This window comes from Drosophila persimilis, unplaced genomic scaffold, assembly GCF_003286085.1.
Source record: "Drosophila persimilis strain 14011-0111.01,24,50 unplaced genomic scaffold, DperRS2 tig00000863-arrow-arrow-pilon, whole genome shotgun sequence".
Lineage (NCBI taxonomy): Eukaryota > Metazoa > Arthropoda > Insecta > Diptera > Drosophilidae > Drosophila > Drosophila persimilis.
In genome coordinates, this window is record NW_020825364.1 from 424,993 (window position 1) to 452,913 (window position 27,921).

The 27,921-nt window shown below is 47.0% G+C and overlaps 1 protein-coding gene across 1 annotated transcript; it reads left to right on the plus strand.

Annotated features, from left to right (window-relative positions):
• The first annotated feature begins 6 nt into the window (after positions 1–6).
• Positions 7–27,894, plus strand: LOC6599542. The gene is made up of 5 exons (XM_026993603.1): positions 7–472; positions 17,742–17,844; positions 22,626–22,648; positions 26,612–26,943; positions 27,237–27,894. Exons 1-5 carry the CDS (start codon positions 7–9, stop codon positions 27,606–27,608), a joined length of 1,296 nt encoding a protein of 431 aa, XP_026849404.1. The 3' UTR covers positions 27,609–27,894.
• The last annotated feature ends 27 nt before the right edge of the window (positions 27,895–27,921 follow it).

Genomic DNA, 27,921 nt, shown 5'->3' on the forward strand with positions numbered 1-27,921 from the left:
TATAAAATGTTTCAACGTCTGCCCGCTGCTGGCGGCGCGGACATTTACCAGGATGCTGCCGCCGCCGCTGCCGCCGCTGCCGGCACCACCACGATGCGCTCCGTGTTCCCCAATTCCCGCTTGGACTCGCTGGCGGAGAGCCAGCTGCCGGCGCCGCCACCAATGCCGCCAACGCCCCAGCCAGATGGAGTCGGATCCCTCGCTGGCGGGGCCGGGGCCGGGGCTGGGGCCGGGCCTGGTGGATACAATCCCTTAGACGACGACTGGTGGGCCAACGCCATCGAGGTGGACACCTTCGACTCGCCGCTGGCGTTCGATGCCAGCGAGAATGGTCTGTGGAATGGACACTTTGTGCCGCCACCGCCGCGTCCTCCGTTTCTGGATGAAAGCGTAGCCGCTGATGGCTTGACCACCTGTGATCTATGCACGTGGGCATGGCAGCGGAATGCCTACTCACTGGATGGTTCGATCGGTAAGTGGAAGCGACGGTGGGGCGTGGGGCGGGGGGGGAGGGGTGCAGCAGATCCCCTCTCTAGATACCCCCTGAAACGTTTTTTTCAATTAAAAAAGACAATAATCTTTGGGGGCGCACAACAGCCTCGTCTTCGTCCCCGTCCCCATCCCTGTGTGTGTGTGTGTGTGTGTGTGTGCATCGATCGCTGATATCAATTTATCAAACTGATGTTTGGGGCGTGTGTTGCATGCCTCGCGATTGCTTTTCGGCAGAGCAGGGAGCGCCCTTCCCCATTCCCCGTTTCCCCGTTCCCCCGTTCCCTTTGCAGCATTTGCAAATTTAATTTCTGCACATAACTCTTTGTGGCAGCTCTTAGGCGTTGGTTCCCCCTCCAGATGCAACCTCCTCCTCCTTCTGCGGCTGCTGCTGCTGCTGCTGCACTATCGCCCTGCCACATCGCCAGTCATTTGTCTCTGCGCTTGTAAAAGGAAACCCCGCCAGTCCCCCACTCGCTGAGGAGTCGCCGAGGAGTCGCCGAGGCGGAGGCGTCTCCTTAGATGAGGAAAAGTTTATGAAAATATAAAGCAGTGGGCGTGCTGCAGGCAGAAGCGATGCCAGATACGATAGAGGATGCTCTGCCACAGAGAGAGAGAGAGAGAGAGAGAGAGAGTCGGAGAATCAGAGAACTCTTTAATTTAATCCGAGAACCCAGGGAGTACCCACTCGCAGGAAAGGAAGCAAGGAAAACGGAAGGAAATGTATGGAAAAGCCAGGCCCTGTCATTAGGAATTGATTTTTGCCCAAGAAATCTTCCGTTTGATTCGTGAAATGTACAGAGAAAATCCAAGAAAACCAAAGTCTTCGATTCAATTGAATTTATTTTAATAGGAAGATCGGATAAAGGGGAGAAAAAGGAGAAAAACAAAGGGAAATCCTCTCTTGTTGGAAACTGATTGCCTGAAAGATTTTAAAAAAGATCACTTTGATTTGTTAATTAAGAAAATAGAAAGACATTGCAAGGAAAGAGTAGAAATAATAGCGGAAAAGCGAAGGGGATTCGCAGGAAAATGAAGCCAGAACCCATTCCCAATTGCTGCTCAGGGGAAACGGAATTCAGAGAAGGACTTTCCATAGAACCCTTTCATTAGATCCTTGAAATCACGAGGAAAACGCAAGCAAATTCAAGGGAAAACCGTCTCTCATTAAAAACTTGCTTCATTTAATTTCCTTAAATGCAAATTTCCCCCGACTTTCCCAAGCAAAAACACCCTCGAGAATGTCTCTGCATAGGGCACCCCCTCCCCTGCCCCTTAATCCATATCCAAAATCAAGTAATCATAAAACACAAAGTGAATGCCAAATGACCGCATGGAGCCACCATCCATCCATCCATCCCTCCATCCATCCATCCACATGAGCATCGGGCGGCATACATGGACTCCACATGGTATAGGGGGGTGAGGGGGTGGTGACGGGGGGATGTGGGATATGGAATATGGCATGGCATTTAGCCGTTTGCGAGTATTTGATTTCCAGGAATCGCTTTTCAGGGCAAATTGGAAGTCATTATAGTCGTAGTGGAAACAGTCCGAAAAAAACGAAGAAAAAAAAACATGAAAAATACCCAACTGCGGGCCAAAACGAAGCCCCAGGTTCTGCTCGGTTCAGGCCTGGCGATGGGTGCCCCTTGCGTTATTAGAGGCTAATTATAGAGCAGAGAGCGGAGCAGCGCAGACGAGAGGGGGGACGGGGGGCATAGTGCGGCATGCGGCATGCATCATATGGAATCCAGGAATGGAATGGAAATGACTTTATTCATGCCGACTCTATCCGCGTCCACAGAGCGAGAGAGAGAGAGGCGTCTCTTTGTCGCGCCAAATGTCTGCTGTGGTTGTTTCCTGTGTGTGTGTGTGTGTGTGTGTGTGTGTGTGTGTGCCCCAAAACGACGTGTCAACTAATTTGCAACACTCGCCACTCCACTGGACAGGGAACTGGCCGAGGGACTCCCATGGACTCTCTTCCATGGAAGTACCTGCGGGCTGCCTTTCGGCCAAGGGATTAGCAGGGGCCGGCCCCGGCTCTGAGAAAACAAAAACAAAAAAATTTGACTAATGTCTTAATTTTGGTGGAGCTTAGCAGCGGAGCCGAGCCGAGCCGAGCCGCTTTGTTGCTTTGTTTTGCCGCGCGGTTCGTTTCGGCTCTGGAGATACCCTCGAATGCGCAGCCGTGCCGCAGAATGGGGCAGGCAGGAAAAAGTCGTGCCTCCTGGAGACTGCAGCGAATTGCCATTCACTTCGCTTCATCTCAGGGGTTTGGTGGGGTCTCTACCTCGGTCTGGGTCTCTGGGGCTCTCGGTCTCTGGGGGCTCTGGGGGCTCTACCTCTGATTCTGTCTGTGGCTCTAAATTGAGTTTTTGCATGTCGTGCCCATGTCTAGGCCTTGCTTTGTTTCGTTTGTCTCGCTCTCTGCCACACAATTGACAGCTGAATAAAATGTTATTATATTTACACCATAATTTGCATGGCAATTAATCAAATGGCATGCAAAATTCGACAACACACAAAATGCCAGGCCAGAGCAGGGGCAGGGGCAACAGCAGGGGCAGGGGCAGGGGCAAGAGAGGTTTCAAGCGACACATATTTCTGGGAAAATATAAATATTCCCCACGCTCTCTGCCAATTCCCATTCCCATTCCCATTCTCAAACAAAACTCACACAAAAATACAATGCATACCATTTTCGACCCACCAAACCCCCCCGAACCCGGCCCGCCCCACCGCCTAAATGTCTTTATTATGAATCGGTGTCCCACAGCTCGTTAGGGGTTGGGCCCTGGCCTATTGGAGGATTGGGGAAGGTGTTCGAATAGAGACATTTACGAATGAATCAGAGCAAGGAGCTCCTCGTAATCGTATCATTGCACTATCGGGGAAACTCTTCCCAAGTTATGGAACCATACTCCCCCCTCGCTTTGGATGCCCCTGCGCCTGGGGTAGTCCCCAAAGCCCCCGTTCGGCCACTCGACACGTAGCGCCCCCATATATTTACTTTTATGCTTTATGGCCGTGGGATTAAGTTAACCGCCTGATAATTTCCACAGCATATTCTGTACAATTTATGCCCCTCTATGACACCCCATAATAACGGGATATAAAGGGTAACAGTTCCTATTTTCTGCCAATATTTACAACAATTTGTGGCACACACAATGCTCGCAATAAAAAATAAAAAGGAAAGGTCTTGAAGACCCAACGAAAAAAGGACTCGTGTCTGACTTTTGTGCGGCTGTGCGGCTGTTGAATGAATGTTTTATGGCAACAACAAATACGAGTATGTCCAGGGGAACAATCAGGAGAGGGAGAGGGGCAGTCGGTGCCACACAAAAGCAGCTGCTGTGGCCGGGGCTGGGGCAGGGGCTACTTCCTTCCTTTCTGCTGCCTACTTTTCGATATTTTTTATTGCTGTGGCGGAATAAATTCTCAATAAATTTATTTAAGTTGCCGCTTCTTCGGGGACTCCTCTGGCATTGTCCTTGCCACGCCACAAATACTTTCACAGTCGTAGACGAAATTATTTATGGCCTGATTTATGCTACGCTAAATGCCATTTGAAAAGTGGAAAAGTGTGCTTTCCCCAATAATTTGTTTAGCAGAGGAGCAGGAGGAGCTTATAGAAATTTCTTTTAAAATCATAGAAAAAATCTCTGTGAATTGGGAAATAGTTTTCTACTGCCCGGAATGCTCTTCAGCACTCCATCAGAGTCTCGGGTAAGAGATCTTATAGTGTACGATCAATCTTCATCTTCCTCCGAGCAAATTTTCCTACATTTTCCGCTTCGTTTATCATCGCCTTCGCTGACCATTGACTCATGGGCTTCCATGGGGGATTCCATGGAGAAGAACCCATGGCTCGTTAGCGCTTCCCCTTTGGAGGGGGGCGGGGGGGACGCGGGGCAGGGGCAGGGGCCGATGCAAATACATGACTAATCTGAAGATTATGATTATGAAATTTATGCTAAAACCGCAAGCAATGTGATTCGGTTTTTTGTTTTTTGTTTTCTTGTGTGTTTTTTTTTCGCATTCAGAAATATTCAAATCTGTAAGCGGAAATGAGTAGATGGATTTTTCTAGGTTTTCCTTCTGGTTTTCCTCGGTTTTTGCTGCTCTGTGACTCGTATAATTGTTGCAGGAAAACGCACTGTGGCCTGAAGCAGCCCATAAAAAGGCAAACAAAACACACAGCCCTCCCCGCCTCCTCCCCCCACCCCGCCTCCTCCCTCCTGTCTGAGCGAAGAAGTGAGAAGAAAACTTATTTGCTATTTTCATGGAATTTACCATAATTTCTGCTTCGTTTCCAACGTTTTCCTTCTGTGGCTTTTTATGTGGTAAAAAGATAAACAAAAAGATCGACAGAAAAGTGCAACAGAATTATGATTTCTTTCTGTTTGTGTGTGTGTGTGTGTGTGTGTGTGTTTCCATAATATTTTCCACTTTTTTGTTTACATTTTGCTTGCATTTTTATTGTGGCAGCAGCATCGCTCGTCGTTCCTCCTTCTCGATGGATTCTCGAGCCCCCCTCGTTTTTTTTTGTTTTAATCAATTAAAGCAAGCCGATCCCTGGCCTGGGGGGAAGACCACACACAGAGACTCTTCGCAAGATGCGGGCCTCCCCCGTTTCAGAGTTGGGGGGTCGCGGGGTCGGGGGTGGGGAAGAACTAATGGGAATGCTGATTAAAATAGTTGGCACTCTTTTAATCACGATTTATGTTGTGTAATTTCGCTTCATTCGTTTACTAATTATTTTTTCGAAACGATATTCGACTCCGCGCCGACTCAGAGTCTGTGTCTTGTGTCTGCGTCTGCCTTTGGGGCTCTGCCTGCTGCATGCCGCCTGCCGACTGCCACAAGAAGATCAAAGGAGGAGGCAGCAAACGTCAGCGGCAGACAAACATTGTCTCTTCTTTTGGGGGAGACATCAAAGGAAATTTTAGACTCAGTTTTCATGCCACAAACCATAAACAGCCGCCACAGCACACCATTCCATTGCCATTCCCCTATTTTGTTCAAAAATCAATTTTTTCGCCTCATTAGCAAATGACAGTGGGGGCAGTGGGGGCGGGGGCCGACGGGGGAAAACTATACACACACACATAAATGAAAAACTTGTGAAATTTCGCATCGAGAAGGCGGCAAACGATACTGCTTCGTGGTGGGGTCGGGGGCGGGGGCGGGTACGGGGGCGTACAAGTATTTATAGTGTGAAAATCAAGTGAAAATTTTGAAATTTACTAACGGGACGAAACGCATATAAATTTCGCCTAATTGAAAATCCATGCCGGCGGATAATTATGAGCGCCAGTTGGCATTAAATTTTCCCTGGGAAAGTGCGCTGTGCGGCCGTCTCGGGGGAGTGGAGTGGAGAAATGCTCTCGAATGGAACGATTTGAGTGGGTGGCCGAATATGAAATTAGGGAGAAATGTATTTCTCTATTTTATAGGCACATTCTAGCCCCAAAGCACCAGGGCACCAGGGCTCCAAGGCTCCAAGGCTCCGAGTCTGTATACCTCAAATTCGAGGTAAATTTAATTAGCTTGCAATTTTAATGCCTGGATCATGGCATCCATCCAGCCATCTAACAGGCCTCCATTAGGCATCCGAATGCAGGTCCTAAACTATCCATTTAATGGCTCTAACTAGTACTCCGCCGACTACCGGCACTCCTGCACTCCCGCACTCCCGCACTCGGACTGCCATTCAAGTGGAAAGCAAATTAAATTAAAATGTAGGTGAAATCGAGCTGCCATTCGACCACACGATCATTAAAGCCATTCCCCCCCGTAATTTCCATTCGTAAAACCCAAAGATCGGGCAATCAAATTATAAATTACAATAAAATGCACTCCGGAGAAGGCCATTTCTCCTCCAAGAATCGTGGCCTGAGTCGTCCGAGTCGTCCGAGTCGTGGGGTAAAACAATTTTCCCAAACTCCTGCCAACAGGTGGTAGGCGGCAGGCGGTAGGTGGCAGGTGGCAGGAGGTCGGGGGCGGCAGTCGACTCCTATTCATTAAGACTTCATTCTCGAGGGGTGGGCGAGTGGGGGTGTGGCAGTAGATTGTATTTTCCTCTTTCTGGTCAAAGATCATAAAAACACAGACATTTTATGAACTGAAAACGACAGCAATGACAGCCGACAGCCGACTGCCGACAGCGATTCCGCTCCTGTGTCCTCACACCGCCCGTCCACCCCTCCGCCCCTCTGCCATCCGCCCCTTGGGCACTGCCTGGCCGTCGCACTGTTTACTCTTGACACCTAAATGTTTAACTAATTTCATTTCAAATATGTTTTTACGACGCCCCTACCTGGTCAGCCCTCCAGCACTCGCTCCACACTGCATTTCTAGTTTATTTATTTTTTTATTTGTTTTCGTTGCTTCTATTTTATGAGACATTGTCGCCTGTTTCTACTGTTTAAATTTTGATTAAGAGATGACGAACGCAGATAAGACTCGTGTGTAACTGTTGCCCTGCCTCGATCGTGCCCTGATATCGGCTCTCTCCCGCATTCCCTCATTCTCACGCTGTCCTTTGGTTACGTTTTGCATTTGCATAGGGCAGTGCATTCGGGCGTCGGTCGTCGCATCGTCGGCCGTCGCATCGTCGGCCGTCGCGTCGTCGGTCGTCGGGAGATATGGATCAACGGTAAAACAGTAAAATGTCTCTGGCTTTTCTCCTTTTCTCCCTCTCTTTCTACACTTTTTACGATAGAGCGACGGAGCGACGGAGACGACGGCGCACGGGCTCTTGTTTGTTTAATTGTCTTTTACTATGGCATTTAGGCATTTGCCTTTGACTTGACTTTCGGTTTACGGGCTTTTATTTGTTCTTTTTATTTCCGTGTGTGTCAACAGTTCTGTTTTTTCTATTTTACGAGAAAGGAGATATGATACAGGGAAGAAGAACTCCTCTCCTAGCCCCAGATACAGCTGATTGGAGGAATCGACGGGGGAGGGGAGTGGGGGAGAAGTTAGTCAAAGAATTATCTATGGCATCGTTTTGGGAATAGTATTGTATGAAATCAAGACAAAACCAAAAATTCCTAAATTAAGGAACAAACGACGTCTGAAACCCGTGATATCGATAATCGATAGCAATCAGTGCTGTGCTATTTGTTGTTGATTTGCAGTAAAATCTGAGATACGATGATAAATAAGTTCATTAAATGCATAAAGACATGTGAAAGTTGATTTTTAAATTTATAAATACAAAAAACAACCGGTTTATACGTAAGAATACGTAATCGTAAGAATCTTGCGATTTGCAGAGCACGCACTTTGTGCGGTTTGCGATAGCCCGCGCTTGGCTGTGGATATAATATACTTTTTACTCCCGAAAAATTATAATTTAAATATCAAAACGAAACGAAACGATGCCACACCTCAATGGCAGTCCCAAATCCCTTCATCGAAAACTATTAAAAGAATTTCCAGAACGTATTTCCACAGATACTCGTACGTACTACCCCGCCTGGTGTATCCATCAGATTAACCTAATGTCCCATATAAATAATCAACGAAGGGAAACAAACATTTTCCATTTGGCTCGGGGGCTCGGGGGCTCGAGTGGGCGTGTCCGCTGGAACAAGAATTTTATACATTTCCCAAATGGCAATCCAAAAATATTCTTCAATTCTGGGGCTCATAAATAAAACATTCCGATTTCTAGGGGGCATAAGCTGTATTTTGGATGCTTCATAAAAAAAATATCTTTTCCAAACAATAAAGAAAACACACAGCTTTCTGCACCAATTAACAGGGCATCCAATAGATACATATGTATCTATGTATCTGTTTTCTGTATGGGGCATTCAAATTTTGATTTGCGCTTCATTAAATCCTCAAAATCAGAAGAGGCCAAGTTTTCAGCCTAATTGACTTTCAGGCCATAAAGTTCGCGACATACAAATTAGCGTGAAGGCGGCAGGAGTGGGCGGGGCACACACACACACACACACACACACACACACACACACACAACAAGATCTATGCTTGCGGCTCCGAAGTTTTTCCATGGAAATGCGAAATGCGAAATGCGGCAAATCAACAAAAACTAATTAAAATTCAACTTTTGAGGCAAAAACAGAAAGTTGCCGCTTCGCCTAAGCAATAAATATTGTAAAATATGTACTGTGACACGCCCACGCCCACACCCACGCCCACACCCACACCCAGTGGGGGTCCTTTATTCCTGGGAAATGGCGCACGCATTCCTACGGGTTTCCCTGCTGCCATTTTCCTGCGGTTTCCATTTGTCATTCGAGTGCCAAAGTTTTTTGTTCCCATCGAGTGGTTCCGTTCCATTCCGCTTGAAAGTTGCAAACTGGCAAATCTTCAAGGAAAACTTAATGAAATTTTGACTCCAAAGAAAAGCCCCAATTAATCAGAGAGCAACTTTTCAGCAGAAACTAATGGGCAAATCCCTTGGGGGAGAATTAGCTTTTGATTAATTGTGAAACGCATTTGAATAGAGAGGAGAAATCATTGAAATGCATGCCCCTAGCCCATAGCCCCTTGCCACATGCCCCTTGCCCCTTGCCCCCAAGGAAATTGAAATTCTTTTCAAGAAGCGACAACACAAAAACACCTGAGAATTACGAGAATAAACGACAGGGCGACAACATTTATCATGTGGCACTAAAAGAGAGAAAAAAACTCGAAAACAGGAACTGAAACTGAAACTTTATTTACCTGCCGCGCGGCCATAGATACACAGATACCCGAGTATCTACGCCCTGCCCCGCCCTGAAGTCCTTTTCCCGAAGTGAAGGTGAAATGTTTCTGTTGTGTGATAAACCTAATGAGCAAAAGGGCAACATTTTGGTGAGCAAACGAACCGAACGGAACCCATATTCCCGTAGATAAAGATCAAGAAAACGTAGCGACGCGGGGATCTGACTCCGACTCCGACTCTGCCTCAGACTCTGACCTGAAAAATCGTGTGCCATGTGGCATATAAAAGACTGTTGTCACCTTCTGTCCCGCTGCCCCTGCCACTGCCCCTGCCCCTGCCACTGCCACACATGACATTTAAATATTTCAATTTGTGGAAGAGAATAGGCCCTGAATTGAATGGCTAAAAGGTTTCTATCTGGTTCTGGTGCTGCTTTCCGAAGAAATTCCCAAATGCCGAAATTCCGAAATTCAATTAAGACGTTTTTCAAACATTAAATGAGCCGCGGACGTGGACGTGGATGCCGACGCTGACGCCGACACCGACGCGGAGAGATTGCCACTCTTCTGTGGCATGAAATACGAGTATCTTGGAAATATGCATAATTCCCACAGATATAATTACTCGAATGTTTAGTAGATAATTTGTTGGCATTGTTATGCAAATTCCGAGAGCAGAGCTGCAGCTGTTTTGTGGCCCCATAATTGAGACATTTGCCGCTGGATGGGGCACGGCATGTCCGATTCTATTGGTATGGAAATCTCATCACCACATTCTGCCGCAGACTGTTTTTGCATATTAAATGAGAATTAAAAACGCTGCGGAGCGGTGCGGAGCGGAGCGTCTTCCTATTAAAAATGATAACTCTTATGGAGATACATTTTTTGTTCTTTCATTTGTTTATTTATTTGTTCGAAATTCGAAGAGGATTCCCACTCTGGCGGCTACTGCGATGGCTATCTGGTCTTTCGGCTTATGCCTAATTTATGTGGTAACCCTGGTAGCTCCTGCCCAGGGTAGTCGCCATCCATCAAAGCGCAGAGCGCGAAGCGTGTTACTCCACTAATTGTTTTCAGCAATTAATCAATGTTTCCATTGTGGGAGCGCGAGAAAAACTTTCTATATTTCGTTATTTCTTTATGTCTTTATTTCTTTAATTCCCTCTCTCGTGTCGCAAACAAATAAATAATAATTTCAGTTGACATTACATTAATTCTACGCACTGTCTAGGCCAGAGACAGAGACAGATACAGAGTGGGAGAGGGAGAGAGAGGAGGGGGGGACTACTGCTTGGTAAATTGAATTTTCTTGCTCTTTTGCATAATTGAATTTATTCCGCCGCCTCTCCTGACACTCAACAGATTTTGGCTTTTACTTTGCCAAGAAGTCAACGTCATTTAATGGCATTATGCCAATATGTATCTGCTGTATCTGCGATTGCTGCCAAACAGCCAGACAGCCAGCCACAACAGCAGGAGGCAGGCGGCAGGGGGCAGGGGCACAGGGCAGGAGGCAGGAGGCAGGAGGCAGCTCCCATTTGCAACAGCAGCAGAGAAAACGTGGAGTAATCAAAGTCGCAGGCGGAAAGGAAAGGAAAACTTGGCAAACTCTCCGCCAACTTGGCAGATTTTTGTAAGTGCAAAGAGTCCACAGGAGATCCGACTTAAAGCTAGGACTAAAGTTGATTAAGGAATTGATCCCAGTTCTCCCCCGTCCTTAGATCTGCAAAAAAGTGTCACATTGCTGAACCGCAGAGAGAGGCATTTGCGTAAGGCATTTGGCATCGACATCCAACGGACCTCAAAGATCATCGGAGCTCCTTTCTTATCGCCTGCTTTCGGTGAAAGTTCTGCGCAGTCCGTTATCGATACCAGGGGCAACGGGTAACCCTTGGGTGCACTGGATAACCCCGTCCCCTCCCCGGCCCCTCCCTGTCGTCTTATAAGGAAGTGGCAGCAGATGTGGGCCAAAAGTCAAACCGTCAACAGAGGAATCCCCACATGCTCGCATGGCAAATATTCCATTACAAAAGTTTCGTACAAATTTTCGCGAGGACAACATATGGCCGTCAAAGAACAAAAAAAATACAGTCAACAGGAGGCACATCCAAGCAGAAAGAAGAGGAAGACAAAGGGAAAGAGAAAGAAAGCAGTCGCATGTTCAGCGAAAAAAAAGAAACGCACAAAAATTAAATGACAAATTAAATAATGTCAGCAACGCGGCGGCTGGCAAAAGGTTAAAGCCATAAAAAAGAGGGCCAGCGCAGGCCAGGCCCCAGCGACAGATCGGTCGGCACTCCATCGGGTCTTCAAGCCAATATAATAAATTACATGCCGACAGTGGCGATAATCAAATGAACAACAGCAACAACAACAACAACAGCAACAACAATGTGCAACATGCGTCCGAAGTTCAGGTCTCCGAAAGTCGTTAACAAAAACGCACTGAGAAAAATGTGGATACCCTCTGGAGGAGGGTGGATCCATGGATCGAGAGAACGAGAACGAATCGAAATAAAGCCACATATTTTCCCTCTGTTTTGAGGATTTCCAAGTGCAAGGATCGTAGCACTATATGATATAGATTTCGTTGAAGAAATCGATGGGAAAAACAAATTTTGATCAAAGAAACATTTTCTTTTCCCAGAAATGAGTGGAGTGAGTGAATAAAGATGGTTATACATGGAATGTTGGACATGTCCTATATATCCCAAAGAAACATCCCAACAAATTCTTTGGTTTTCCAAGAAAATCCCATCCAAAAGTCAAGAAGCAGCAGATCGTGGGGACTATATCCATCCATCTACCATTTCGAAGAGTATCTAAAGCTTCGGTCTTTCCATTTTTAATGGGTGTTTTTTGTTTTGTTGTTTGTTGTTTGGTCAACGGCTGCAAAATTGAAATAAAAATTAAATTGAAGGCAAAGCCAAAGGCGCAGGCGCAGCCGCAGGGACAGCATCAGTGAGGAGCAGGACCCCCAGCGGCGGCGCCACCAGATACAAGATACAGATACAGAAATGTGGCATTGTGGCTTGGGGGGTAGCGGGTAGCGGGTAGGGGGAGAATGCGCGCAAAAAGATGCGACATATGCCGAAAATTTTCAACAGAAGTTCACTTCTCGAAAGGAATTTCACATGAAATTTCTCGAGGTTTTTGGCAAATTTTCAGGTTTGTTTTTTTCCAGAGAGACCTCCACTTAATGGGGGGGGGGGGGGGGGAAGAGAGGTGCAACGCTCTGTGGGGCATCGCAGCTGGGAGGGGGGGTGGCATCATTAGCGGGCCAAATGCGAAATGCGAAATCCTTTTTGTTAAACAACAATTACAAACAAACAAAAAACAATTAAACGCAAAATTGAGTTGTCAAATGCGGAATGAGAGGGGCAGAGCAGAGCAGAGCAGAGCAGAGTGGGATATCATGTAAAATACTCGTATGTTGCATGTTGCAGCACACGCACCAGAGAGTCGCCTCTTCAGGCAGAAGCATTTGCCTTGGGGGGCATTTGTCTGGGGTCTGGGGTCCGGGATGCGGGGTCTGGCTTTTGGGCCATGGCTCGCTCCTGTGGCTCTCTCCCGTTCTCTGCTGTGCACCTTTTTGGTCTAATTAAGCGCCACAATTAAGTGCAAATGCGGCTCTCGGAGTATCTGTAGCTCTGTAGCTCTGTAGCTCCGTCTGTGTAATGTGCACCGTAATTACGCACTGCAGCAGACCTCTGCTGCCACTGCCGCTGCCACTGCCACTGCCACTGCCACTGCCGCCTTGTCTAGGGGGAGGGGGATTGTTACAACTGTTAATTTGTGGTCAATACCACACGTTATTTGACGTCGCTCTTGTCGGAAAATTACCTTCCCTGGGGCGGGGATTTTGTGTTTTGTTTTTTGTTACCTTTTTGGCAGGTGAGAGAAACCTGCTACTGTTGCCACCAATGCCACCAATGCCCCCATTGCCACGACACAGACCAGGCCAGACGAGACCAGACCAGACCATTGGCTGTCATTAGCCGTTTGTTTATTCCCAGTTTTCATTCAGTTAATGACTTAATTTCACCGCACAAAAACCTAAAAACAATTGTTGGGTAATTTGGGAAAATGCATAGAGAATGTCCCCCCAAAAAAAAAGAAGTAGAGGGTGGTTTGCTGATTGCTTGGAAACGAAGAGAAGCGATAGGAAAACCAAACAAGAGAAGGAGCTAAAGCACTCACAGGTGACCAGGAAATTTGGTGTTTCACTAAAATATAATACTCCGAAAATGGGACTTTTCTGCCCAAGGCCTTGCCTTTGCCTGCCACATTTCTTTGGCCAACTTTTGTGTGGCTTTTATCTGAAATTCAATTAAAATCCGGGCGATAGGCCACCGGTTAATGCCGCCCAAAACTGTCGCTAAATCATTTCTTAATTGCTCAATTTGGAGACACACACACACACACAGACACACACACACACACACAGACAGACACGCACACAAAGGCAGTCGCCATTTAATTTAATTGTGTGGACCGTTAATTGAGTCGTACTTTGGGCAGTCCGTTGGCTTTTTATTTCGGCACGAAATGCGGCACTGCGGCACAGCCCCCCAGCTGCCAGCCCCCGAGCCCCCAGTGCCACGCCTCCCTTCTCGCTCCATTCACAAAATCCGCGATACGCGATGCCCGATTCGCGATTCGCGATGTTAGATAATGTTACAGCCGCCTGTTTCTGTTTCGGTTTCTGTTTCTGTTTCGGTTTTCGTTTGAGCGGAATGTTTCACGGGGGCAGGCAATTAAAACAGGAAAAATGGAAAATGCTAAATGCAAAATGCAAAATGGGAAAACTCTGCGACAGTTTTTTGGTGGCAGTGCAGCTGCAGTGCCAGGAGGTGCCGGCGCCGCCTCCGAACGTGGGCTGTTGCCAGCCAATTTTAATGATTTACAGCAAAACAGGCGAAAACTGTGTGTGGCACAGCACGGGGGAGTGGAGGGGACGGGGGCCACATTAGACGGCGGCAGGTGGTGTCGAAATTTGCATATAAATATCGTAGAAAACGAATGCATTATCCGATAATGTAATGTGCTTGGAATTATGTCGCCGTGGCTTTCGGCATTCCAGATACAAAGATACAAGCCTGTTAACCCAACAGATACGTGGCACCCCATGGTGGGGGGATGGCGGAATGGCGGAATGGCGGTATGGGGGTTATGAGGCGGGGGGCATCATCAATCATCTCTCTGCCATGCAGATCGATTATTACAATTGCTGACAGCCACAGAGCAGCCACGGACACAGAGAGCATCCATCTGCGGTCTGGCGGCCCCCTCATTTGTATCTGATGGATGTATCTTTCGGCAGCCGAGCAGCCGAACAGCCGAACAGCCGAACAGCAGGAGGTGCAACATGCTGCAGTTCCATGGAAAACAGCTGCACAGCTGAAGAATAGTTCTGCTCCGTGTCAAGTCCTAAAAGTTCCAGGAAAAACCCACAAAAAAAGACCCCAAGCCCCCGTTCCCCGTCCCCCGGCCACCGTCCACCGGCCCCATAAAAAACGCCATGTTCTGTGCCAAAAAACAAAAATAAAAGGCTGAAGCTGAAGCTGAAGCATTACAACTTTGGAACGGCTTGTCCATTGTCCAGTGTTGCAGTTGCACGTTGCACGTTGCACGAAAATTATTTTAATGAGTTGCCAATTAGGGCCGTAAGCCGTAAGGCCGTGGGCCGTGGGCCCGCTTCAAATAGATCAGTCATTGGAGAGTCTGCTAATAAATACCTGAATGAGTGGCTCGCTGGACCGCTGGATCCCTGGATCGCCCCTCGAATTGCGTAGAGAGCGCAGCGCCAGTGCACACCTGTTGCATGAATACTTGAAGAGTCGCCGCCGCCGCCGCCGAATGAAGCAGCAGCCCCCAATCGAGTGGCGCAGGAAACTCTGAGATGTCCCTCTGCTGCCCCTGCCCCCTGCCCACCTCTCACCCCTGACTCCTCCTGATGTCCGATGCTGTTTTCAGCTATATTTACGAGTCTTTTAGGGAATTACATTCACAGATCCGCAAGACACTGACAGCATCCGACAGGACAGGACAGGACAGAAAACAGAAGGGAATTCGCTCCGTATGGCCGTATGGCTGGAATGCAGATGTTGCATGCAACCGAACATGGCCATAACTTGCCCCAAAAGCCGGACGAATTTCGTTTTTAGTTGAATATTGATTCTTGAATTGCAATCTGATGAGCTTTTCGCCTCTTAATTACTCTTGAAATGAACTCCTACTCTTAAATGGCGTCTCTTATAATTGATTGGTGGCAATCAAAAGGTGCCTGCTATGCAGCTAGATCACACAGAGAGTGAGAGAGAGGGACACACACGAATAGAATTCCACGGGCCACGGCGCTGCTCTAGCCTCTCTTTTTTCTTGTGCTTTGCTGCGTGTCTCTTCTTTTCAGAGATCTCTCTCTCTCTCTTTCGCTCTCTCTCTCTCTCTCTTCGAACGCTTGTCTGTTGTTTTCCCTCTTGTTACTGCAATTAACAACTGGAGCGAGAGAGCCCTCGTTATTTCTCATTTCATCTTGTGTTTTTTCTTTTTTTGTTTAACACTTTGTGAGGCGCCGCTTATTAACGCGTTTCCTGCTGGCCACGCCCACATCCTCAATTCAAGCGAAAATTGCTTTCCACTCGCTCCCATGTTCTGGAGTGTTGGGTGGTGGCTTGAGGGGGTTAAGGAGTTGTGGAGTTGTGGAGTGGGGCGGGGAGGGGTTATTAATTACACAGTTTCCAAAGACTTTACGCAGTTTCCAGTTTTCGGAGTTTGCCTCGTGGCTGCGTGCTTCTTTTATTTGCCCAATTGAATTATTACTCCAAAGACAATGAAAGGGAGGGGTAATAGGGGGGAGGAAGCCCCGAAATACTGAAATACCGAAATAAGCGAAGAAGCTGGCAGAAGTGAAAGGAAAGAGTAATGGGGATTGGGATTGGGAGAGGAATTTGGCGAGGGAGAGGGGGCCATAACATAATGGCGTTTGCTTTCATTATAGCACCGACAGCAGCAGCACCGAGCAGCATAAATATTTAAGCAACTGACAATGAGATAACAAACGCTAAAGGCGGGGGGAGTGTGCGTTGGGATGGCACCGTTAATGGGGTCAAAGGAGGTGGTAGTAGGAGGGCGAAGGAGTCGGGGGCAGTCCATTCATCAGTTGGTGGCGTCGAGTAAATTACATTCATTTTGCTGGATGCCATTGTGATGCTCTTCGAGAGATTCCTTCGCTAAAGGAATTCCATGAGAAATTTTATAGAAATATGTTTGGAAATACTACAAAAATATGAAGAAATGCCTAAAAACGCATTTAGAGAAATACTAAACTAAAATACCGCAAAATACTTAAGAAATACCACAAAATACTTTCTACATTAAAATTTCACAAAATACTTAGAAGAATACTACTACTTAATATGAAGACAATCCCAAAAATAAACTATTCTTGTGTTTACCAACACTGATATCGCATGACATCAAACTATTTCGAAAGGAAGGGCATCTGATCGTCGTTTACCTTCAATTGCAGCTCTATTCCTGTCTCAAATTACGCCTCTTTCGGCTTCCATCAAAAGGATGTAAAGGATGGCTAAAAGGAAGAGGCGTGGAAAGGCCAAAGGGTGACTGAAATATTTATATGCGTGTTGATTTCTGTTTGCTGAATTTAACCTTTCACCCACCTTCCGCCCCAGACGCCCGCTCGGACTCAAAGAGAGGAGATCCCCACTTGTAGATAACGGTCTTCTCTCTCTCTCTCTGTTGCTCTCTCTGTTGCTAGGCGCAAAAAAAAGGGTCAAATACGCAGCCGCCATGGCAGGCCGCATGTGAAAGACCTTGTAGCGCCGCCACCTCTGGCCCCATAGTCATCCTTAACCCTCTGCTGCTCCCGTTGCGCTTGCCTCATTTAACTGCCGCCATAAATATTCGAAATCACCAGCAACGGGGGCAGACAGCGACAGCGACAGCCGCAAGTTGTTAAGATAATAAAGTTTGTAATTAATTTTGCATCGTTAAATGTTCCAGCAGGCACCATATAATCGTAGATACGACTGCAGATACACGTACACGTACACGTACTTACCGCTGCCGGTGTACAGAGTCAGTGTCTACGGACTCTTCAGAGTAGAACCGAAGAAGAACCGCTTTCTAGCTCGAATCCGAAGCCTCAAAGTCTCGAAGTCTCCATATCCATGGATCCATAGTTTTATGGGTACTATATGAAATGGCCTAATTGACTTTGCTCACGAATTTCGAACAGTTGCCCCTAGACTTTCGTCTTTCGGTTCTCTGTTTATCCTCAATAATACACACACACACACACACACACACACACGCACACCAATGCTCCCATTCATATTCATAACTTTTTATGAATTCATCATCTTTATCGCCATCGCGCCATAAAATAATGCATAATCATAAAAAAATTACATCCACTGTTGGGGCCCCCATCTGATCATCCAGTTTTTTTTTTCGTATTTTTTATTACGCAAGCAACAACCTACATACGGATACAAGATACATGTTCTATATATATATATACGTTTATTTCTTTGCAGATAAAGCTGGCGAACTTGGATGGGCATTCACCCTAATCATAGTTTCAATCATATCGGCTCTTATAGGTGCTATTGTAATGGTCATAGTTCTAAGATGTAGAAGGTAAGTCCAGTCCAAAGAATACCATAAGAAATGTAGAAATATCCAACAGGTATCCATTCGATCAGAATAAGATGAAAAATTATAGATAACATTCCATGTATAGCCGGAAATTATATTCCCACAAGCGATACATATTTCCGTATCGATATGTATCTAGACACGTCTGTCCCGCGTCATGCAGCCGTGCCCATCGGTGGGTTGTGATACATTTTTGCCTTACCTTAGAGTAAAAAGTAGATCCTTATTAGGTTCCTGATAAAATACCAAGAAAGTTCCAACGATATTCGTTAAAACATTGAACACGTATAAATATTTGAATATTTGAATTGCTTCGAACATAATCAATTGCTGCGATAATATATTTGACTCTTCCTCCCCCAGACCCCATAAATAAACCCATAAATAAACCACTCAAAATTAATTGGCCAACAAAAACAAATAGCAAAATATCGAAATAGCCAAAATTAGAAAAATTATGAATAAACGAACACATTTTGGCATTTAGCTAGAAAAATGCCACAATTAGTCACGATAATGTACTCGTATGATGGCAAAAAAAAACACACACACACACACGTGTACCTATGTATGTATGTATGGCTCCTCTGGAGGGACATTCAACTGTTAACCCCTTTGACGACCCCAACGATCCGTCATGCTCAGAGGCAGGCGACAGGCAGCGGCGACGGCGACGGCGACATTTACAAGAGCCAGACAAATTGAAAAAAAAAACAGCAACAACAACAACAAAAATATACATACCCGTAAGAGTCTCCCCGCCGCAGATATGCGCGCGAATATATACTGTATCTGAGTACTGAGTGTCTGAGTATCTGAGCGGTGGGATCTGTGTAACTATTGAGATTTACAATGCATTGCATTGCCCACACAGGCAACACCATGAGAGACCAAGCGGTACTATGCCATACCATGCCATACCATACCATGCCAGCAATTCAATTAAACGCCCACCGAAAAAGTAAATAAATATAAAACCTCTTAAGTGAGTCAAAGAACAGCGCGCGGTGGCGGTGGCGGTGGCGGCGACGGCCCAGGCCCAGGCCGCAAAATAATCGAAGACCGCAAAACAAAGGAACATGAAATTGCTTTATTACTTAATTGCTCTTTAAAAGAAACACAAGCCGAAACAGCAGTTCTGCCACAGGCGTTTCCATAAAAAACCGAGATACTCTGCGCCTGCCTACATGTGTGTGGGGGGGATGGAAATCATACCCATGCCTACTACAGTACAGACGGGGAGTCTATCAAAATGCCACATACAGAGTGGGTCACATACTTACTCGAATCAATACGAATCGAATCGAATCGAATCGAGACACAAGTACAGGTCCATTCAAATGGGTATTCGATCTGTCGATGGAATGGCATGGAGTGGCATGGCATGGCTCTAACGGGCGCGAGGGCGGTACGGTACGGTACAGAACAACTCACGCGAGTGCCAAATTAACAGAAATTTTTGTTGCTTGGTTTCTGGTGCGGTGCGGGGCGGTGCGGTGCGGTTTCTCCATCGATTGGCAGTTGCGCAGGCGCAGGCGCCGCGCTTGTTGCCACTGCCACCGCCACCGCCACTGCCACCGCCACTGCCGTTGGCTTCCAATTTGAAGTGGAAACGCTGGCCACATGTCGCGTCCAATTAAATTGTCATGTCGTCTTATTTGGCGGCATGTTTGCATAAAATTAATTTCTGCAAATTATTCGCCCAAGCCAACAAAACAAACAAATAAACAAACAAACAAATTTGAAATGCGAAATGCGAAACGAATGAGAGAATTGAATGGAGTTGTTTTTGGAGTCAAATGATGTGAGAGGGGCTTAAAACGGGGGAATCTTTCATAACTCGATGGGAGATGATTAGCTCTACCGAAGAAATAGGGATTCCTTCGGCCTTCGGAGGCGGACCGCAAGATGGGAGGCTGCAAGATCTAAGCTGAGACAGAGGAGTATGCTCCACACACTTTCTCTCTTACCTTTTTCCGGCAGTCTTGACCGTTATTGATCCCTTCTGTGGCTACGGTCTGGCAGAAGAACTAAGCAAATGTATGATATGGCTGCTCTTTTCACATCTCCGTGGTCCGGCACTGGCACTGGCACTCGTTTCGGAGGTCTTGTGGGAGAGCCCCTTCGGCTTGGGTGCTCGCTCTTTCCATGCATCCATGCTGTTCTCCTCTCATTGATGGATTCGTCTTTTTCCCACTTTCTTCGCTCTGGCCTGAAGCCAAGGGCCTCTTCTATTCCATGCTGTGCCTCTGCTCCTCTTCAACCCCAATCAACCTTAGACTACCGCAGTCTCTGAGCTCACTTGACCAGCATGTCGTTCGGGGCTGGTTCCAGCCCCATCCGCCCATATTCCGCCCGAAACTCTGACCAAATTTGCAGCACAATTAATTCACTCCCGTGTAGTCCATGTAGAGTTGTCTCAATCAATGGCAATTGGTCCGCCATTCTCACGGTTTTTGGACCAAATTTGATTTTGCATTAATCACCTATAATACCTGCAACCCGTACCCTTCGTACGGCCCCCCCTTCCCGCCCTCCCAGGCGGACTCGGTGGATTGTCACGCTGTTTACCTTGCCGTCAGCCTTAGTCACTCATTTTGGGGGGAGACTTGTTTTATTCGCGACTACTTTTATTCGGATCTGAACAACCTCTGGCTCCGGCGGTATATCTCTGTCGCTGTCGCATAGCCTCGGTGTGTGTGTGTCTGTGTGTGTGTGTGGCTGTGTGTGTGTGTGTGTGTGTGTGGAGCATGTCACGTCGTGGTTGGACGTGTTGGCTGCCAAATTAGCAGCAATTACATGTAATATCGGTTACACTTATTTGCATATTGATGCAGTTCTCGGCCCCACTCGCTCCCCGCTCCCCGCTCTAATGGTGCTATAAATTTGCTTGGCACATGTCCCCCCGAGTTTGGTTTTGTCTCTGAATCGAATTCGGAAAAGTCTCTGATTTGCCTCGCTTTGTGGGCCACCTTATTGAGCTTAAGTCTTAAGTGGCACCTGCCATTCGGATTTTGTCCGCTTATATCCGTGGGTCCATGTGTATTTTTCGGATATTTTTTTGACAATGTTTGCCCAATGTCTAGACATGGTAATGTCTTTGAAATGCTCTCAGAGCGCGACAGGCTTGTCGGGAAAATCTCAAAGTGCCACTGGAATTGAATTTTGTAATTGGCAATAGGCAATTGGCAATTGAAGGGGCAGTGCTGAAGGGGTTTTTGGAAAGGAGTTTTGGGTGAAAAAACACTGCAAGAGAAAGACTTCCATCGAATCTGAGGGCCTTGCTGGAGGGGATATCATTGCCCTATCATTCCCTTGGCGTTTAACTAATAGATTCCCAAAAGTCCTTCATTATTTGATTTAAGGTTAGATGAAGAAACCCATGCGCTCTCTCTCTCTCTCTCTCTCTGTCCACAGGTTTCTTCTTTTTTTGATGGGGAATGCAGTTCTTTTAGGTGTTGCCTTCATTCAAAGTTCTGGCCCTTCTCTTTTAACTAAAAGTGCCCTCGATTTGACTGCTTTTTTGTTTCTATATCGATTTGATTTCAATAAACATTTGAATCAAGGTCCTCCTAGTCCGCTCCGAGCCCGCTTTTTGTTGGTTTCATTCGTTGGTTGCACAACTAAAAGTCAAGTTTAGAGACCGCTTAATGCATTTAAGACACAAAAAGGCGTGTTCAATTAGCATGCAACCAAAAAACGAAACCAACAAAACCAAAGAAACCCGATCAAACTCTTGGAAAAAGAGAAAAATGCCAACTACAAGCGCAGAAAATTGAACATAACGCAAAGGCAAAAGGAAAATCAGTGGAAAACACGGGGAGAGAAGAGAAAAGCACAGTTTGGGGGAAAATTAGCGCAGAGCCAAGGCCCCCCCCTGGTCGGAGTGGAGCGGAGTCTGGCCGCTTGTTCAATTTAATTGAATTGAGGAGAACAAAAAGGCTAAAAGGAAAACGGAAAAATCGAATTGCAAGTCGCAAGTCGCGTTGCGGTTTAACATTATAATCGATCAAGGCAAAGCGAGGGGAAAATTGTGGATCGACACAGCCGCATGAGGCATGAGGCAGGAGGCAGGAGGCATGAGGCATGCCGCACTGCACTCAATCAAATTGGACCGATTGGACAGACAGACAGACAGACAGTCGGTTAATTGATACGCACAGATCGGTGTATATATCTCTATAAAGATAGAGAGAGAGGGAGGGAGGGGGGAGGGGGAGGGAGAGGGGTGTACGTGTACGTGTATGGGCATTGGAGGTATCAGGTTCGCCCGTTGACCCAGAAAACCAGAGTGCAAACACTTGATTGAAGAACAACAACAAAAAACTGTTCCAGAAACCCCTCTCTCTGTGTGTGTGTCTCTCGCGCACACCTGCCACAAATCACTCACCAGCGGGCCTGTGCCTGGGCCTTTCAAATGCCAAAACATCTTCCTCTCGGCCATGATTTTGCCTGGCTCTAAACGCCTCGTATTGTGGCCCAAACGAATGCTAATGCATTTCTGTTGTCCTAAGATCCGAAGATATTCCGATAGCCAGATACTTTGTATCTGCTGCCCGTCGCACGCACGCAACGAGCGAGAGCGTGCCACCTCCTCCAGTTTGTGTCTTGAGTCATTCGTTTTGTGGTGCAACAAATTTGACATTTAGAATAAGTTTACTTAAGAGCTAATTTATGCGCCACTCTATTAAATACTGCATGTTTTTATTAATTGTTACAACATTTGTACACATTTTTCATTGTCCATTCTTATCTCGTTGCAGAATTAAATCAGCGAATGCCAATGGTAAGTGAATGAAGTATTACACATTTAATGCGAGTCTCCGGCGAGGGAATTGCCCTGAATTGAACTGGTGCAAGTCTTGTGGCCTTCTTTCACCAATTAATGGTTCTTCGAGCAACAGCCCCGTCCCTTCTCCCATCGTTTTTCCTTACTGAATGATCGTCGCTGTCATCGAACTTATTGCCCTTTCATTATGTATCTTTTTTGCTGCTGCTGCTGGCTGCTGCTGCTGCTGGCTGCCCTTTCGTGACTTCCCTGATGATCATCACTCGGTTGGCCTTTTTGCCATGCCTGATTAATTAGCAACCAGCAAGCATCAAGGGAGGGGCCTTGCGGGGAAGGAAGGGTCGGCCTTTTACTCGGAATTTCCATTTCCATTTTTAATTGCATAATTCTGGCGTTGCATGCGATTCAAGGAGGAAATCCTTCATTCTGTTCCCTCAGACAAGTGGCAAAAACATTTTAATTTGTTCAAGAAAATGAAGACAAATTTTTTGACGACAATGCATGAACTTCACGTTCGTGCCACAAATCTAAGATGCTGCTGCTGCTGCTGCTGCTGCCGTTGCTGCTGTCTCCTCCTGCGGCAGCTGAAATTGAAACCAAGAAAAGGAAGAGAAAATTTGTAGACAAATTAAGGCAAAAACCCAAAACAATTGTCATGGTCGTCAAACACGTTTGAAAATCGTGCAGGAAAAGCTCTTTTTCTGTTGTTGTGTTTGTATTTGTTTTTGTTTTTGATTTAGTTGCTCGAATCGCGGGATTCTGTAGCTGCGGCTCTGCGGCTCCGCGGCTCTGCGGCTCTCGGCAGTAGGCGAATTATTGACAAACGATACCTGGACCCAACCCAAGCCCCAAAGGCCACAAGAGACCACCTCTCCCCACTCTTTCTCCCGCTGCACCCCTCTCTCTCTCTCTCTTAATCTCTCCCTCTCTTTTGTGCAATTCTCTGTGGAGCTTTTTGGCGCCAATTTCACTGTCGCATTCGTCGTCTCTCTGGTTTTTTGTTTGTTTCTGTTTCTGTTTTTTTTGGTTTTTTGTTTGGGGAGGACTGACAATCGACATGCAGGACAAATTGTTGACGGCATTTAATGTCACAGCAGCCAATTAGTTGTCCCCCCGTCGAATGTTTCGCTGTTTGGATTTTATTTTGGCAAAAGTGGCATTTCGTTTTCGGTGGTACGCACGGACTGCATGTGGCAGGGAAAAACAACTGGAGACAACAGCCAGAGAGACAACAAAACAATCGCCACAAATCGTTAAGCTGTCAGCAGGCTTTTAAAGCGCGTGATTATGTCTCCGAATGTTGAATGCTGAATGTTGAATGTTGAATGTTGAATGTTGAATGTTGAATGTCGGCGGAGTTGAGAGACAAGCGCCACAGCAGTTGCCACAGTTGCCACAGTTGTGCTGTTGCTGTTGTTGTTGTGTCTCTTTCTCCTTTTTGTCCGTGGAGAAAACTGTTCAAGCTGTTCATTCAACTGTGGCACACATTTTCCATTGAGACTATGGAAAAACCTTTTGGAAAACCTATTGCAAAAGCCCCCTCCCCCCTCGACTAATTTCCATATTTAAGCAGCAATCTTCTCTCAACAATTGCCACATTCTGCTGCCTGTCTGTCTGTCTGTGTTTCCCCATTGGAAATTCCTTGTAATTGCAATTATCTTTCTGAACAGCAGCCAACGTAGTGTCGGTGTCGGTGTCGGTGTCGGTGGCGTATGCGTAACATTGATTCGTTTTAATTATGCATTCAAAAAAGAATGCACGATAATCGGGCAGCAAAACCGACAAAAAACACCGAATGCCATGTGACATTTGTTGGCCATTAAACGGGCATGACACCGGCTGCTCCGCTGCTCCGGTGCTCGGCTGCACAGCGATTGGCATTATCTCTGGCCAAAATATCCAACTATTAAGACTTCATTACACATGTCATATTTGCCATTTGCCGTGGAACCCCAAGCGAAACTTGCCAAAGGAAACCCCCACAGAAAATCCCCCTCCGCCCCCCCTTCCCCCCCTCAAACACACACAAATTAAATTCCAAATCACAAAAATGCTCGTTAATATTTTATTTTTATTTGGAAATTCTCTTTGTTTTTTCTCCTTTTTTTTCTTTGACTGTGAAATATTTTGTTAACAACAATTTGCCGTTTGCTGGTTTTTGGCGGCTGCTGCCGCCGCTGCCGCTGAGCTGCTGCCCCGCGATAAGCAGCCACAGATAAGAGACAAGCGGTAGCTGTGCCACAGAACAGCAGCAGCAGCCGGGTGGCACAGTGGCACCGAAATGCTGCGGAAACTCTTTCTTTGAAGCGGCTTTTAGGGAGCAGCCGATGGGCGCTGCTGCATCCCTCGCTTACACGCAGGAAGCTGGCACTTTGCTCACACTTTTCTGGAGCCAAGATTGTTTTGGAATACGAATCCCCAATATCCCCAAATATTTCCTATAATTTCCTGAAGCTCCCCCGGGGGTTCTACCCTTTTTCTACCACTGTGCCACAGCATTGGGAAACCGAAAAAAAAGGTGGAAAAAATCGGAAAAAAACCAAAAGTGCAATGCAGTTACCTCTAAAGCACAGCTCTCGACTCGACTCGAATCGACTCGCCTCGACTCGCAATGGCCATGCAGCCAGTAGCTGCGGCAACATCGTTAACACAGCGCAAAAACAGCCATTAAATCGGAGTTGCACTTGGAGTCGGGAGTCTCGGGGAACGTGGAACGGGGGGGGAGAGCGGGGGAGCAGGGGGAACGGGTAACGTGTGTGTGCTGTTTTGTGGCATTGGTGACATGCACAAAATGCATGTATATGAGCACCTACATACGATAACTTTTTGCAGTTTGGGGGTAATAATCGCCACAGCTAAAGCCACAGAGTCATAGCCAGAGCCCCAGTCAGAGCCCCAGCCAGAGCCAGAGCTGGACATTCGCTTAGCGGAGTACGTAAATCATAAGCATAAAACAGACTTCGACTCCGACTCCGACTTGGAGTCGCAACTGGCAATGGGGCCTCTCTGCCTGCATTATGCATGTACATAACTTGGGAAGCTGTGTCCGTCTGTCCATCCATTCTGTTGCTGCTGTTGCTGTTGCTGTTGCTGCTGCCGTTGCGTATGCACCAGGCTAATTAGTTGAATCGGCCCAAGTGGCTTTCGCAAGTGGCTCTCGCGAGTGGCTCTCGAGTGGCTCCATCATTTTCCAGAGTTAATGAGAGTGAAAGGCGACTTAAAAATATAGAAATATATATATAAAATATAATATACAGCAACATTTATATAGATTTTGCGCAAACTGCTAGGCAAATGAGTAAACCCGAGCCCCAAAGCGGATGTTGAGAACAGGTCTTCCCCAGAGAGAGAGAGAGAGAGAGAGCGTTTTATGGCTACCAATTATGCGAGAGATGTCTATAAATTATGAGTTTAATGAGTGGCAAACCATATATTTGAGTGCTTTTCTATGGTTATCCTCTGAGTCACATCTTTCGGGGGAGATGGGGGCTGGCGAAGCAGGAGCTCCATTAAACTCCCAGGCCTTAAGATCACATGTGTTGATAGCAGCAGCAGCAACAGCAGCAGGAAGGAGAAACATTTGGCATTTTCGGCCAACTGGTGGTGCAACTGCAGTTGCAACTGCAACATTTTGCCACCTCGATTCCGATTCCCAATGCCGCAGCCGCAGCCGCAGCCGAAGCCGATGCCGATGCCGATTCCCAATGCCAGTTGACAGGCATTTAATTTACGCTTTGTTTGTTTGTTGGTTTGTTGGTTTGTCTATCTGTTTGTTTGCTGTCTTTTGTTTGCGTTTTTTTTATCCCTCAGCAGCAGTGTGTGGTGTGTGGTGAATGTTTGATTTATCGCCCGATTATAAACCGAAAATGTCAGATAGATTTTGTTGTGCTGCCGCTGCGTTCGGATTCCAAGCCGTCGACTCATTGCACTCCATCCATCCCTCCCAATCCCTTCCACAGGTGGCCGCCCGCAGCCCTGGTGGTGTCGCAACAACCGGAATGGCGGCCAGAATCGATCGCCCATCTCCATAAAGCACTCGGCGGACAGCATCCGGCGGCCCACAAGCAACTCTGGCGTCTGGACCTGGCTCGGCGGCAGTCGACGCTCTTCCGCCGGCCCCGACCAGATCGGCCCGCCATCCACATCCCCGGCGGAGAACCACTATACCCACATGGATGATGCCTACAGTCCGGTGGGCGTCAGCGAGGCCCTCTACGCGGAGCTCGACCGGGAGTCGGTGCGCTCCGCAAATCCCTCGTACCAGAATACCGCCTACAGTCAGTGTGGTGAGGTCAGTATTGAAAAGTAGGCCTAACTATCGATTACCGAAGATACAGAAGACCAAGAGAATCGTTTGAGCAGACACAGACTTGAGACGGATATCCTAAAGAAACCCTCGAAAACCCTCTCGTGAAACGGTTGTCCTGAATCGGACGGAAAATTGAGCAGAAATTCCGAATCATTGATATATCATTGATCTCCCCCCGTACGAGTTCATAGTTTCATAGTTTTCTCAGTTCCCATCTGTGCTCAGCAAAATCGCCCAAAACTAATACCGAAATATCTCTGCTATCCTCCCCACAGAAGTACAATTTCCAGGGACACGAACAGGACATTCCCATGGTCGTCTCATCGGCACCGAGCAGTGCCTACTACTCGGATCTGTCGGTGACGGCCATGCCCGGCGGCGGTGGCGGTGGCGGGCCAAGTGGCAGCAATCAGGGGGCCTACGAAATCGTTGGACTGAACGTGATGTCACAGCCGCTGCCAAATTGGGATCACCATGGCGGTGGGGCGAATGCGGGCGGAGGAGGTGGCATTGCCACCACGGGATTGATGCCAGGAGACGCGGTAGCAGCGGCGGCGGTGGCAGCGGCCATGACACAGCGCCGAGCGCCACGATTGGCGGCCATCAACGAGACGAGCACCAGTACAGTGCCCTCGGATTATGTCTAAGAGAAGAGAGAGAAGAGATTGGAGGATGCGGAGGATGCGGAGGATGTGAAGGAAATGAATGTGAAATTGTTCAGCGAGCTTAAAAATGTTAATAGCATATAGGAATACCGTTATACACACCCCATAGCTTGTAAGAGTATATACGATTTATATAAGATTTATCTATGGATACGATACCATCTATCATCTACCATTTACCATTTACCACTTAGTGCTTAGGAGACGACGACTTGTGTCTTTTGGTTTAAATATGATATGATATGATATGATACGATATGATATGATATGATATAGGGGATATATTTATATGAAT

Excerpts from the sequence above, each read along its gene's own strand:
- LOC6599542 (XM_026993603.1), top strand. The coding sequence starts at position 7 with ATGTTTCAACGTCTGCCCGCTGCTGGCGGCGCGGACATTTACCAGGAT. Across the intron at positions 473-17,741 it reads CTCACTGGATGGTTCGATCG|ATAAAGCTGGCGAACTTGGA; the intron begins GTAAGTGGAAGC and ends ATTTCTTTGCAG. Across the intron at positions 17,845-22,625 it reads ATAGTTCTAAGATGTAGAAG|AATTAAATCAGCGAATGCCA; the intron begins GTAAGTCCAGTC and ends ATCTCGTTGCAG.